General features: G+C 42.2%; 1 protein-coding gene and 1 non-coding gene across 4 annotated transcripts in view; both read left to right on the top strand.

Moving 5' to 3' along the window:
* The window catches only part of DNAJC16 (DnaJ heat shock protein family (Hsp40) member C16), a 48,214-nt gene that overhangs the window by 13,419 nt on the left and 20,197 nt on the right, over positions 1 to 14,598 (top strand). For all 3 annotated transcript variants that reach the window (XM_045380130.2, XM_015442445.3, XM_015442450.3), the window contains 3 exons: positions 4,510 to 4,694; positions 6,912 to 7,016; positions 8,486 to 8,644. In XM_045380130.2, the coding sequence (XP_045236065.2) occupies positions 8,558 to 8,644 (87 nt within the window). In that variant the 5' untranslated portion in view covers positions 4,510 to 4,694; positions 6,912 to 7,016; positions 8,486 to 8,557. The remainder of the gene's footprint in view (positions 1 to 4,509; positions 4,695 to 6,911; positions 7,017 to 8,485; positions 8,645 to 14,598) is intronic.
* LOC123571175 (small Cajal body-specific RNA 21) lies at positions 2,199 to 2,338 on the top strand. Its single transcript, XR_006695350.1, has one exon.

Genomic DNA, 14,598 nt, shown 5'->3' with positions numbered 1-14,598 from the left:
GGAAGTGGAGGTTGCAGTGAGCCGAGATCGAGTCACTGCACTCCAGCCTGGGCAACAGAGCAAAACTCTGTCTCAAAAAATAAAATAAAATAAAGCAGCCGGGCATGTTGCCTCACGCCTGTAATCCCAGCAATTTGGGAAGCCAAGGCAGGTGGATCACCTGAGGTCAGGAGTTCGAGACCAGCCTGACCAATATGGTGAAACCCTATCTCTACTAAAAATACAAAAGGTAACTGGGCATAGTTGTGTGTGCCTATAATCCTAGCTACTGGGGAGGCTGAGACAGGAGAATTGCTTGAACCAGGGAGGCAGAGGTTGCAGTGACCCGAGATCACACCACTGCACTCTGTCCTGGGTGACAGAATGAGACTCCATCTCAAAAAAAAAAGAAAAGAAAAAACCATAAATTTGAAACACCAAATATTTATTATTCTTTATTCCTCTAGCCACAGCCTCCCAAGTAGCTAGGACTAGAGGCACACACCGCCATGCCCAGCTAACTTTTTTTTAGACTCATCACATTAATCGTCACAGATCCCAGAGCCAGACCTCCTGGGTTCAAATCCCATGACTGTCACTTGCCAACTGTGTCACCCTGGGCAAGTTACTTCACCTCTCCATGTCTCGGTTTCCTTATAGGTGAAATAGAGATGGTGAAGGTTGGTCTGAAACTCCGGGAGACAGGAAAGAAATGGTGAAGGCTGGTCTTAAACTCCTGGTCACAAGCGATCCTCCCGCCTCAGCCTCCCAAAGCACTGGTATTACAGGCATGAACCACTGTGCCCAGCCAACTTTTCAGTTTCTAATTCAGGTTTCTGTGTGTGCTCGGTCTGGTAGAAGGTATACTGAACGGCACAGTTACTAGAAAGGCATACTTCCCAGGATCAGTTCATAAATTGGCGTTCAATCTATATAGCAATCCCTGGTAAGGTCATTTAGGGTGAGTCAGTCTCTGAGAAATTGATCCCTGTAATGTTCAGAACCTGGGGCAGAAGTGGTCACTGGAGGCAGTAAGAAGTCCAGGCTTTGTGGTCAGCTGGAACTAAATTCAGATCCTGGTTCCGCTGCACACAAACCATGATGCCTCACCCTCCCCTAGCTTCAGTTTCCTCAGCCATAAAGATAGCAATACTTACCTTGCAGAGTGGTTGTGAGTACGAAAAGTATGATGTATATAAAGCCCGAGATGTGATAAAGAAGGCACTCAAGAAATGATAATCCCTCCCTCGGGCCTTTGTCTTATAGCCACTTGACCTCCCTAGGTGATGTCTCTTCTGTCTTTATGGATGACCACATCTCCCAGTGTATGTGCCTGCTTTATTCTTTTTCCTTCTTCTGCTCATATAATTCTCTGTGCACTTCCATTTATTGACATGGTTCCATAGTTATTTTTAATGACTGCAGTGTGATATAGTGTACTGTACTTGGCTCTAGAGAAGAATCCGGTTTGGATTCTTGTTCTGCAATTTTGTCAGCTCTGCAACCTGGGATAAGTCACTTTACCTCTCTGAACCTCTCTCTGTATCTGTAAAATGAGGGAAATGGACTATACAATGCCTAAGGCTCCTCCTTTCCTGCCCTTGAGAAACTGCAACAGTCACGGTCAGGTAGCCTACAGAGAGCTTGGTTTAGTCTGCGTAGCAATTTGAAAACATTAAGTTTGGGATCCCTGCCATTTACTGAGCAATTTCATTTTAGGAATTTACTAATTAGAAAATAAGCACACAGGAGCACAAAAATGTGTGTACAAAGATGTATTAGGATGCCTGTCAACTTTCCTTATAATGTTAAGAATTAGGCTAAAAGCAACTTTTAATATTGTGCTTTGTAATAAGAAATGTATGTATATTTTAGTGTTTGTTCCCAGTTCCTGGCACAGATCTCCTAAAACCCTTGAGATTGCCTGATCAGTAGGGGTGCTAAGAGAATCTTTTGCTCTCATATTTGATCTTTGACTCTGATTCCTGACATGGAGCTCCTAATCCTTGGAATTTCCTGCAGGATGGGAGCATCTTTTGTTCTACTGAGGCGACTCTTAGTGGGCCCCTGTGTGGGAGCTGGTCACCAGAAAGACCAAACCATGATTAGAAGTTTTGAAAGTTTCACCCTCGTCCTCCATAAAGAGGAGAGGGCCTGGAGATTGAGTTAATAATTGATCATGCTCGCATGATGAAGCCTTCATAAAAATCCCTGAACTCTGGCTCGGTTTCCTGGGGGGTGGGCTCAGCCTACACCACCTCCCCTCAGCCGAGCCTACAGTAGAGGGCCCAGGCATCCTCCCCCATGGGAGAGGCGTTTGAGTAAGGAGCCTCGCCTGGGGTGTCCTAGCCTCACATTTACTGGGCAAAAAAATGAACATACACACACACACACATATATATATATATATATAAAATCCCTAATCCCTGAACTACTGGGTTTGAGAGTTCCCAGGAGGCTGAACACATGGAGGTGCCTGGAAGGTGGCGAGCCCTGGGAGGGCAGGATGCTCCCACCCTTCCATATACCATGTGCCTCTCTTCCTTTTGGCTGATCATCTGTCTCCTTTGTAATATCCCTTATACCTAATGAGTAACCATAAGGAATGTTCCCCTGAGTTCTGTGAGCAACTCGAGCAAATTAGTTGAACCCAAGGAGGGTCATGGGACCCTTTGATTTCTAGCCAGTTGGTCAGAAGTACAGGACACAACCTGAGACTTCTGGCGTCTGAAGTGGGAGCAGTCTTACGGGACTGAACCCTTGACCTGCGGGGCCTGACGCTGTCTCTGGGTAGATAGTGTCAGAACTGAGTTGATACTCAGTTGGTGTCTGCTGGAGAACTTGTGGGGAACCCCCACCCCCACAGCATGTGGTATCAACAGGGAAGCATTGAGTTGGGCATAGTGGCACGTGCCTGGAATCCCAGCTACTCAGGTGGCTGAGGCAGGAAGATCGCTTGAGCCCAGGAGTTTGAGACCAGCCTGGGCAACATAGTGGGACCCCATCTCTTAAACAATGAGTGTCAGGGACAGCATTGTGTCGAGTGTGAGTAGGAAAAACAGTTTGGTTTTTCCTCTCTCACAACTTCAATGTGCAACAATAAAGAATGAATTAAATAGATTAATGGCTCAGTTTCAGTGAGCTCCTACTATGTGCCAGGCTCTGGGTTAAATAGATTAATGGCCCAGTTTCAGTGAGCTCCTTCTTATTAAGTGCCAGGCTCTGGTCTGGTGCTGGGGATACATCAGTGGACTACACAGGGATCCCTAGCTTCATGAGGCGTACATTCTAGAAGGGGAGACAGACAATAAACAATGGACAGAAGGTAAGTGGGTGGTACCTTAGAAGATGGTAAACACTGCAGAAGAAGTGAAAGTGAGCAGGTTGTGTGTGGACGCTGAGTGTGGGGAGTACCGTTTTAAATATGGTGCCAAGGTAGGCTGCATTCAGGACTTGAAGTTGGTAAAGAAGTCAGCTACGCAGAAGTCAGGGAGATGCACACTTCAGACTGAGGGAACAGCCAGTGCCAAGGCCCTGAGGCAGGAGCATCCACTGTCTTCAGAACACAGCAAGGATGCTGGGGACTGGGGCAGGCTGATGAAGGAGTGGAAGAAGAAAGAGGGCCTGGGGAACCAGGGGCCAAACACAAAGGGTCTTGTTGGCCTCTGTGAGGATTGTGCATTTTATTCCAACTGAAATGGGTCTTTGCAGGGTTTGGGCAGAGGAGTGATGTGATCCATTTTTATGTTTTAGAAGGAGCAGCCTGGCTGCTATGTTAAGAACAGACTGTCAGGAGACAGGGAGAAATAGGGGGAGAGCATTTAGGATATTATTGCAGCAACATAGGCAGGAGAGATAATGATGACTCAGAGCGGGGCATATAATGAAAGTGATGAAAAACAGTTGAATTCCAGACATTTTCTAAAGAGAAAAGCAACAAGACTTGTGGACAGATTGGATGTGGGGTGCAACAGATAAGAGAAGCCAAAGATGACTCTTATGGTTTTTGCCCTGAGTAAATGGAAGGCTGGAGCTGTCGTCAACTGAAATGGCAAAGGCGTGGGTAGGACAGGTCTGTGGGAGGAGATTAGGGGTTCGTGTTTGGAAATGTTAAGCTTAAAAAGTCTAGTACACATCCAAAAGAAAATGTACATTTATTGGCCTTTAATACTGAATGTGTCTCCAGTGTTAGCAGAGTAACTGGCCCTCCAAATATATGGTTGGATGAAAGAACAAGAAAAGTTGTTCAAGTATGAAGTGAAATAAGTATCAGATGATCCCACTTTGTTTTATGCATATGCATACACACACACACATATTTGTAACTCTTCTTACATATTGCCAGATTGCTCTGCAGAAAAACTGAACCAATCTAGAATTCCAGCAGTGAAAGAATGCTAGACAGTCTATTAGGAAAGACATCTCCGATGAGGTCGGGATTTCAATTTCACACCAAAAAATTACTTAGCACTTTTCCCAGCTGCCATGGAGACATAAAAAGGCTTCACTTGGATCTTCCATTCTTTTCAGGTGTAGGAATTGGCGTGGTCCATGCTGGGTATGAGAGACGCCTGGCGCATCACCTGGGGGCACACAGCACGCCCTCTATCCTAGGAATCATTAACGGAAAAATCTCCTTCTTCCACAATGCAGTTGTCCGTGAAAATCTGCGACAATTTGTAGAAAGTCTTCTTCCAGGGAACTTGGTGGAGAAAGTAAGTACCTGTCAAGGAAAACATGACTGAGAAGTAGTTTAAGAGGTACCTAGGACTGTTAATTGCCCAGAACATTTTCTGTAGTCCTCTCAAACCTGAGTTTCATTGTGAGGAAGGCAAGACACATATTAATTAATTACTCAAACTAAATCATGTAAGTGAAGTCTGTAGGAGACTAAAAATTGAAACATGAAGTACAGAGACTGGAAGAATTAATTCCTATTAATAACCATCTTGCAGATCTTACACTGTCATAGAAATCTGAGCCTAAAATGACCGTGCCTATTTTCTAAACAAAAAAATTAAATCACACGTTAGAAAGAATTCGGGGTTTCTTTCCGGCTCATAAATTTGTTCATGTGAAGATATTTGTCTTTATTCAAATTTAGTTGTGTTTGGTTATATGTTTAACGATCGTATCTGTGGAAAATGCCAGATTCCATGAAATCAAATATTATTTTTGAAACTTTAGAAACTTACAGTGACAATAATATGAATGAAATTCACAAAGAAAAGGTTGAAATCAAGAAGCCAGATAAAGTTCACATTGGTTTATTGTTTCCATATTTAAGCACCTAATACATTTTTTTCAATATCTTAAGTTACGTATCAAAGTAACTAGGAAAGGACTCTCATTTTGCTTTAAATAATTCATTCTCTTAATACCAGGGAAAGTGAACATAAAAAATTTTCATCATATTTCTACATGTGGTATTCCTAGACTGTCCTGCTGGGATCATTATCTATAGAAGAAATATTTGTTGGAGTTAACTTAAAAGGTCAGAGAGTATTGTAGGCTCCTAAAATGATAATAGAGTGTCCTGATAGATCCTCAAACATTTATATAAAATACCTATTCTGTGCCTGGTATAGATTAATATAGCCGTTTCAAGCAGCTCCCAAGCGGGTGGTTATTTCCAGTATGTTGGAGCCCATCCTAATGAGTTGGGAAAGGCTTCCTGGCAGAAGTGACCCTTGGACTGGGTTGGGTTGCAGGCAGGCAGAAATCAGGAGACGTGAAATAGCCTGCTTTGTAAGAAGTTTTCACTGGTGAGCAGCAGAGGAGGGGGTTGGGGGGGGTTAGAGAGGTTATTAGGAATCTCCCTGTGAGGGCCTCAGAACACCTCCATGCTCCTTTCAGGAACTTGGGCCTTGGCCCGTGGGTGATGGAGCTATTGTAGGGGTTTGAGCAGAGGAGTAAAATGATCAAATTTGAGTTTTATGTAAATCATTCTAGATGCAGTATGGAAAGATACACTTTTTTTAACGACTATGAAAAATTTCTAGCTGGATAATTTATTCGTGTTTTTAATTTCTTCTCTCAGTAGGAATATTTTAAGATATCAACGGGGGAAAGAAACAATTCAGATAACAATAAATGAAATTATATAATGTATAGGGGGGTGGACCACCTTATTTTTATTTAAGCCGTTTAAAAAGAGCAAGCTGGCCTAGAGTGGTGGCTCACGTCTGTAATCCCAGCACTTTGGGAGGCTGAGGTGTGAGGATCGCTTGAGTCCATAAGTTCAAGACCAGCCTGGGCAACATACTGAGACCCAATCTCTACAAAAAATGCAAACATTAGCCAGGCATGGTGCCTTGTTCCTGTAGTCCCAGCTATTCAGGAGGCTGAGATGAGAGGATCACTTGATCCTGGGAGGTCTGGGAGGTTGAGGGTGCAATGAGCCATGATCTTGCCACTGCACCCTAGCCTGGGCAACAAAGCAAGACCCTGTCTCAGAAAAAAAAGGGGTGAGGGGCAAGCTGGGAGACTGAGGCATGATAGACAGATAGATGGGAGACTGAGGCCTGATAGATAATGATGATAGATAGATAGATAGATAGATAGATAGATAGATAGATAGATAGATAGATATTAAAAGGGGCAGTGTTGCATTATCTTCTGCTGGCTAGCGTATTAAGAAGTATACTCTATAATTAAGCGAGAACCTACTCTGGAAGCTCAATTTTTATAATATGGTCAGTAATTGTTTCAGACAGGATTATGATTTCAGTTTGTAAGAGTTCAATGAAAATATGAAATCAATATCACCATTCTTTTAATAGTTTTAGCCAAATGAAGACAAAAAGATTAGTAGTCTGCATTTTTATTTTTTGCAATCTTTTACGCTTATTTGATTTATTTTCTCCTGACTGGAGTATAATACAATTGTTAAGAATTAAATATTGAGACTAACATTCTATTTTCAATTTAAGGTTACAAATAAAAATTATGTCAGATTCCTCTCCGGCTGGCAGCAAGAGAATAAGCCTCATGTCCTTCTGTTTGACCAGACGCCCATTGTGCCACTGTTATACAAGGTACTTTCTATGCTGGGGTAATGGCTTTTCTTTTCTTTTCTTTTTTTTTTTTTTTTTTTTTTTTTTTAGCAGAAAGTAATCTCTGAGTTGGAACTTATAGCCTATTTGTCTTTTTTGTAAGAAACAGTTTCTTCCATGAGAAATGTTTGAAGACCAGAAATTTTACTATTTGTCTTTTTTGTAAGAAACAGTTTCTTCCATGAGAAATGTTTGAAGACCAGAAATTTTACTTAACCATCATGCATTCGGTACCGACTAATGCCAGTGACTGTGCTAGTGCTTTCTATGCACATATCATGTAATCCTCAGAAGAACCCAGTGATGGAGATACTATCCCTGTTTCTGTTGGTTTTTTTTTTTCTTTTCTTTTTTTTGAGACGGAGTTTCACTCTGTTGCCCAGGCTGGAGTACTGTGGCATGATCTCGGCTCACTGCAGCCTCCACCTCCTGGGTTCAAGCGATTCTTCTGCCTCTGCCTTCCGAGTAGCTGGGACTACAGGTACGCACCACCCTACCCAGCTAATTTTTGTATTTTTAGTAGAGACAGGGTTTCACCATGTTGGCCAGGCTGGTCTCGAACTCCTGACCTCGTGACCCACCTGCCTCAGCCTCCCAAAGTGCTGGGGATTACAGGCGTGAGCCACCGCACTGGGCTTTTTTTTTTGAGACCGAGTCTCACTCTGTCGACCATGCTGGAGTGCAGTGGCGTGATCTAGACTCACTGCAACCTCTACCTCCTGGGTTCGAGTAATTCTTTCACCTCTGCCTCCCAAGTAGCTGGGACTACAGGCACATGCCACCATGCCTGGCTAATTTTTATGTTTTAGTAGAGATGGGGTTTCACTGTGTTGGCCAGGCTGGTCTTGTACTCCTGACCTCAAGTGATCCGCCTACCTCGGCCTCCCAAAGTGCTGGGATTAAAGGCGTGAGCCACCATGCCTAGCCACTATCCCTGTTTCTATAGACCAAGATACTGAGGCTTAGAGCAGTCATAACCCACCCAAGTTCTCACTACAGCACGGTGAGCGCCATTCCCTTTGACTTCAGACCTGCCCTCTAAATGATTCCCCCACTATACTCCCAGCCTACCTACACTCCCCACTACCTCTTGTGTCACTGTGACATGAGATGGCAGAGGAAGGTGTCCTGACCAGTGGCATGGTCACTGCCGTCTTACCTAATTACAGGTAATCCCCAGACCCATGCCTCCTGACCAGTACAGATTTCAAGGTGATTATTTTGCCTTAACTATGAAAAGGAAGTGAGTTATTTCTATTTACCTTGTTGGTACAGTTTTTGCACATGGAACACCACAGCATTCCTGAAAGTATACAGGGATACAGAAGACCTAGTGGAGCCGTTAAGCTGGCATCCGTCTCTCTGCTCAGTGATGTGAAAAGCCCTACTTGATTTGTCGTTTACATCTTTGCTGTAGTTTTATTTTCTTCCTCTCTATTACGCTTTAACAGTTGACTGCCTTTGCATACAAAGATTATTTATCATTTGGATACGTATATGTGGGTTTGAGAGGAACGGAAGAGATGACGAGGCGGTACAACATCAATGTCTACACCCCCACCCTCTTGATCTTCAAAGAACATATAAACAAGCCTGCCGATGTTATCCAGGTACGTGAGGGTCACCTTGGTTTAAGATTTTCTTCACGTTGTATCCCAAGATTTTACGTAAATAAGCAGCAAAATTGAACAAAGTGGGTGAAGGATCAGTGAGTTTTCAGTCTCTTCCTTCAGATGCACAACACTTTTTAATGAATTTTTTTTTATCTGACTTCGTACCATTTGCTTTAAAATTTTTAATTTAAAACATTTGAAAATTTTAACACCTTTAAAGGGCTCCTGTTGGAAAACCAATACTCTTTTTACAAAATGAATTTAAAAGTTAAATGTAAAACAGTAATAAGAAGGAATAAGAAGAAACCACAAACTGAGAGAATGTACAGATGAATATTTATCTGATCTTAAGGTGGAAAAGGGTTAAAAAGCATTGGGGAAAAAAATCTTGGCAAATCTTAATAACTTGACTCTAAGTTTTATGTTTCATATAAAGACTTTAAAATGTAAAGTGAAAAAACTGGGGAAATATTTACAACAAATATTAAAGTATTGATATTTTTAATTTCTAAAGAGCTTCAATCAAGAAAATCAACACAAAATTCTGAGAAGAGATTCAAATGACTAATAACCATTTTTAAAAATTAAATGTCACAAGTAATCTGAGAACATTAACCTTTTTTCACCCATCCAACTGTCAAAGATTTTTTAAGTTAAAATAGTACTGTTGAGGGTGTACAGAAACAAGTACTATCTTGCTAGAGGAAGTAGGCTTTCAGAAAAGGAATTTGGTAATATTGTATTAATCGCCTAAATTCATGAGTAAACCTGAGTATTGTGTGCCAAACACTGTTCTGGGTGCAGGAGTACAGCACTGAATAAGATCAACAGAATTCCCTGTCCTGTGTCCTACGGGGAAAGACAAACCAACAGTATAATATAGTCTGTTATCATTCGTTATATAGTGATCAGTGCTGAGAATAAATATAAAGCAGGAAAGAGGAATATGGAGTATTAGGGGAGAAGGGTTGCTGTTTTAAGGCAGAATGGCCTAGAAGGGCCTCATTGAGGGCTTAAACAAAGACCTAAGGGAGGTGAGACCATCTTTCAGAAATCTGTACTAAGGGAATAGGAACTCAAAGACTTAACATCTAAAGATATTAAGCAATTTTCATAATAGTGAAAACTGGGGGGGAAATGTAAGTATCCAACAGTAGGATAAGTAGGATAATTATTAGTACATCCCATAAAGGGAGTATTATAGAGCCATTTAAAGTGTCAATTTCAAGAATACTTCATGATAGGGATAATTTTCATTGCATAATGTTAAAAAGCAACCAGGATGCAAAATTATTTATACAATTTGAACACTGATCTCAATTTTATAACATGAATACCTGTGTATGTATAGGAAGAACTGGAAATATTGCTACCAATGTTCTCAAAAGAAGCGAAAAAAAGAAAAAGAAAAAAATACTGGAAAGCATTAGTAGTGATCATCTGTTGATGGTAAAATTATATATCAATTTAATCTTTGTGTTTTCCAAAATCCGTATAATGAACATATTTTATTTACAAGGACATTTTGACTGTCCTCCTAAGGAGGGCTAGAAAGAAGTTTTATAAAATTCTTTATTTCATTCATTCAATAAACATTTCATTGCCTGCCTGCTGTGTAGCAAACACAGAGCCAGCTCTGACATCCAGAGTTAGTCTTTGCCCTCAAGCATCTCAGTCGGGAGGAGAGAGACCTAACCATCCACTCAGGTGTCCTGTGAACACAGAAGAAGGGTACCTCAAACCATGGAAACCAGATGGGAAAGTAGATTGTAAAGAAAGAAGAGCAGGTTTAGGAAGATGAGAACTTTGGCTATGGACATATTGAATTAGAGCTGCCTGTAGGAAATAGAAGGGGAGAAGTCCTTTTTACAGTTGGGTATGGGAATCGAGATCTTAAGAAAGGTATACAGGCTGAGGGTAGAAACTGGTGGATCATCAGTAAATGGTTAGTGGTTGAAGTCCTGAGTAGGGTAAGATCTTCCTGGCATAATACTATAGTCTCCCCTGATCCACCCCCCTTACCCCTTATTCGCTTTCTGAGGTTTCAGTTACCCACAGTCAACCAGGTCCAAAACATAGGCGACTACAGTGCAATAAGATGTTTTGAGTGAGGGGACCATGTTCACATCGCTTTATTACAGTATGTTGTTAGAACTGTTCTATTTTAATATTAGTTATTGTTAATCTCTTGCTGTGCCTAATTGATAAACTTTGTCATAGGTATGTGTATAGGAAAGAAACATAGTATGTATAGAGTTCAGTACTGTGTGGTTTCAGGCACCCACTGGGGGCCTTGGAATGTATCCTCTGCAGTTAAGAGACGACTGCTGTATGTAAAGTAAGGCCAGAAGGAGGCCAAGGACAAAACTCAGAACAGCCACCAGCACATAAAACAAGGGGGTTCCTGATGGAGACGAGAAGGTGCTGTGAGTCAGGAAGAAAACAAATACCAGTGTCCGAATAGAAAAGAGAAGATCATCTCAATCCAGCATTAATGGATGAGGATTTCCTTAATTGGTTTTTAGGAACAGTTTATAGTTCTGAGAATTATATTTATTTATCCCCTGGGGAAAATTGTAAATCGAATACATTTACAAAATTACTGGTAGAATGGCTGCTTTACCAACATGCTCTTTGTGGATATCAAGTGTATGCTTAACAAACTCAATTTTCCCAACAGCAGGTGGCTTAATGACCGCTAGTAGCACCAGTGGTTTCCTGTTGCTCTATGTAATTTGTTGTCATTGCTATATGGTATTTATGGCCATTATGATTTATTGAATCATTCTTCTGTTGATGGACACTGGGAGCTTTGAGGAATAGTGTTGCAATGAATATCATTACCTAAGCACAGAATTCTCTAGGACAACAGTTTTTAGAGTGTGGTTCATAGACTCCTGGGGATTCTCAAAGATCCTTCAAGAGGAAGTCTGTGAGATCATATCAAGACATGATTTGCCTTTTTCGCTGTGTTGACATTTGCACCGATGGTGCCAAAGCAATAGTGGGTGAAGCTGCCAGCGACAGTGCGTGAATCCAGGCCGGGCACCAGGCCACCTATCATCATTGTGTGCTTCACCCCCAATCGCAGCAAAAACAACCACCACCAGATTCACTTTATATATTTTGTTTTCTTTTGTTTTTTAAGACAGAATCTCACTCTGTCGCCCGGGCTGGAATGCAGTGGCATGATCTCGGCTCACTGCAACCTCCGCCTCCTGGGTTCAAGCAGTTCTTCTGCCTCAGCCTCCCGAGTTGCTGGGATTACAGGCACCTGCCACCACGCCCAGCTAATTTTTGTATTTTAGCAGAGATGGGGTTTCACTATGTTGGCCAGACTGTTCTTGAATTCCTGACCTCAGGTGATCTGCCCACCTCAGTCTCCCAAAGTGGTGGGATTACAGGCGTGAGCCCCCGTGCCCAACCTCACCTTATATCCTTGATGAAGCAGTAAGAAGTGTTAATTTTATTAAACCTTAACCCTTGAGTGCATCTCTTTTTGATAGATTTAATATTCTGTGCGATGAGACGGGAAGTGTGCATAAAGCCGTCCTGCTGCACAACAGAATCCAAATGTCCTAAGGACAAGTGCCTCCCTCGCCACTTTTCTTAATGGAACATCATTTTTACTTGGAAGAATGACAGAGAATTATGGTCATTTAGACTCGGGAATTTGGCAGACATTTTCTCAAAAACGGATGAAGTGATGTGGCACTTTAAAGCAAACAGCTGGTGGTATTTATTGCCAGGGATAAAATTCAGGCTTCTAAGAACATTAGAATTTCGAAAAATTTGTATTGGCCATCATGACAGCTTCTCAAAATTTTCTTACGAGATTGGTTCATCAAAGTGTGTGGTTTTTTCTGTTTTTTAGAGGATCTCACTCTGTCACTCAGGCTGGAGTGCACTGGCACAGCCTCGGCTCACTGCAGCTCCGACTTCCTGGGCTCAAGTGATCCTTCTGCCTCAGTCTCCTGAGCAGCTGGGACTACAGGCATGCACCACTGGCTAATTTTTTTTAAAAATTTTTTTACTGAGGCAGGCGTATCATCTGAATTCAGGAGTTCAAGACCAGCCTAGCCAACATGGTGAAACCTCATCTCTACTAAAAATACAAAAAAGCCAGATGTGGTGGCACGCACCTATAATCCCAGCTACTCGGGAGGCTAAGACAGGAGAGTCACTTGAACCCAGGAGGCAGAGGTTGCAGTGAGGCGAGATGGTTTCACTGCACTCTAGCCTGGGTGAGAGTGAGACTCTGTCTCAAAAAAAAAAAAAAAAATTTTTTTTTTGTTTGAGAGACAGGGTCTCACTATGTTGACTAGGGTGGTCTTGAACTGCTGACCTCAAGCGGTCCTCCTGCCTGGGCCTTCCAAAGTGCTGGGATTACAGGCATGAGCTACTGCACCCAGCCCATTCTTTTTTTAGTAAGTATAATAAAATACGTTGGCCAGGCACGGTGGCTCATGCCTGTAATCCTAGCACTTTGGGAGGCTGAGGCAGGCAGATCATGAGGTCAGGAGTTTGAGACCAGCCTGGCCAATATGGTGAAACCCTATCTCTACTAAAAAAAAAATAGAAAAATTAGCCGGTGTGGTGGTGTGTGCCTGTAGTCCCAGCTATTCGGGAGACTGAGGCAGGAGAATCACTTGAACCCGGGAGGCAGAAGTTGCAGTGAGCCAAGATTGCGCCACTGCACTCCAGCCTGGGCAACAGAGTGGGACTTTATCTCAAAAAAAAAAAAAAAGGTCATTGTTTGGAAGATCAGTGGACCAATATTCACATACCCTGCATTCAGATGACCAGTGCGGGGTATTATGAAATAATACATGAGTAAAAGATCCATTATAAGTGCAAGGAACACAGATTTCTTCTTTTTTTAATTTTAATTTTTTTCTTTTGTTTTTAATTTTTTTTTTAATTCTTGTCAACAGGAAGTCATCTTCTCATTTGTATATGAGCCTTTTGGATGCCCTCATTATGATATGCCTACCTGTTATGTCTTTTTTCTTGGAGACAGAGTCTTACTCTGGCTCTAAGGCTGGAGTGCAGTGGTGAGATCTCGACTCACTACAACCTCCACCTCCTGGGTTTGTGATTCTCGTGCCTTAGCCTCCAGAGTAGCTGGGACTACAGGCACAAGCCACCATACCTGGTGAATTTTTTGTGTGTTTTTAAGAGAGACAGGGTTTCACCATGTGGGCCAGGCTAGTCTCAAGCACCTGACCTCAGATGATCCGTCCACCTCAGCCTCCCAAAGTGCTGGGATTACTTTGTACCGGGCCTGTCTGTTAAGTCTTTTACCCACTTTTTAATTAGATTATCTGCCTTTCTGTAATTGATTTGTAGGGGTTATTTATATGTTCATCTCTTTTTTTCCTGTTTTTTCTCATAGTCTTTTATCTCTGTGGCAAATATCTTCACCCATTCTGTGTCTTGTCTTTTGTTTTGTTTTTTTGAGATGGAGTTTCACTCTTGTTGCCTAGGCTAGAGTGCAGTAGCATGATCTCAGCTCACTGCAACCTCTGCTTCCCAGGTTCAAGCGATTCTCCTGCCTTAGCCTCCTGAAAAGCTGGAATACAGGCACACTCCACCACGCCCGGCTCATTTTTGTATTTTTGGAAGCTATGGGGTTTCACCATGTTGGCCAGGCTGGTCTCGAACTCCTGACCTTAGATGATCCACCCGCCTCAGCCTCCCAAAGTGCTGGGATTACAGACGTGAATCACTGCATCTGGCCCACTTTTTATTATTTTCATGATACCCACATTTTAAAATTATTTATTGACATATAATACACATGCAGAAAGATGCACGAGTCAGAGGTGTGAAGCTCAGTGAATTCTCACACAATGAACACATCCATGTGAGCCTCACTTGATCAAGAAACAAAATACTGTCATCAGCCCAGAAGGCCCCTCCCTCCCACTACCTACTTACCTGCTTCCCAA

Source organism: Macaca fascicularis, chromosome 1 (genome assembly GCF_037993035.2).
Source record: "Macaca fascicularis isolate 582-1 chromosome 1, T2T-MFA8v1.1".
NCBI lineage: Eukaryota > Metazoa > Chordata > Mammalia > Primates > Cercopithecidae > Macaca > Macaca fascicularis.
Note: the sequence above shows the minus strand (reverse complement) of the source record. Positions and strands in the feature narration are given on the sequence as shown.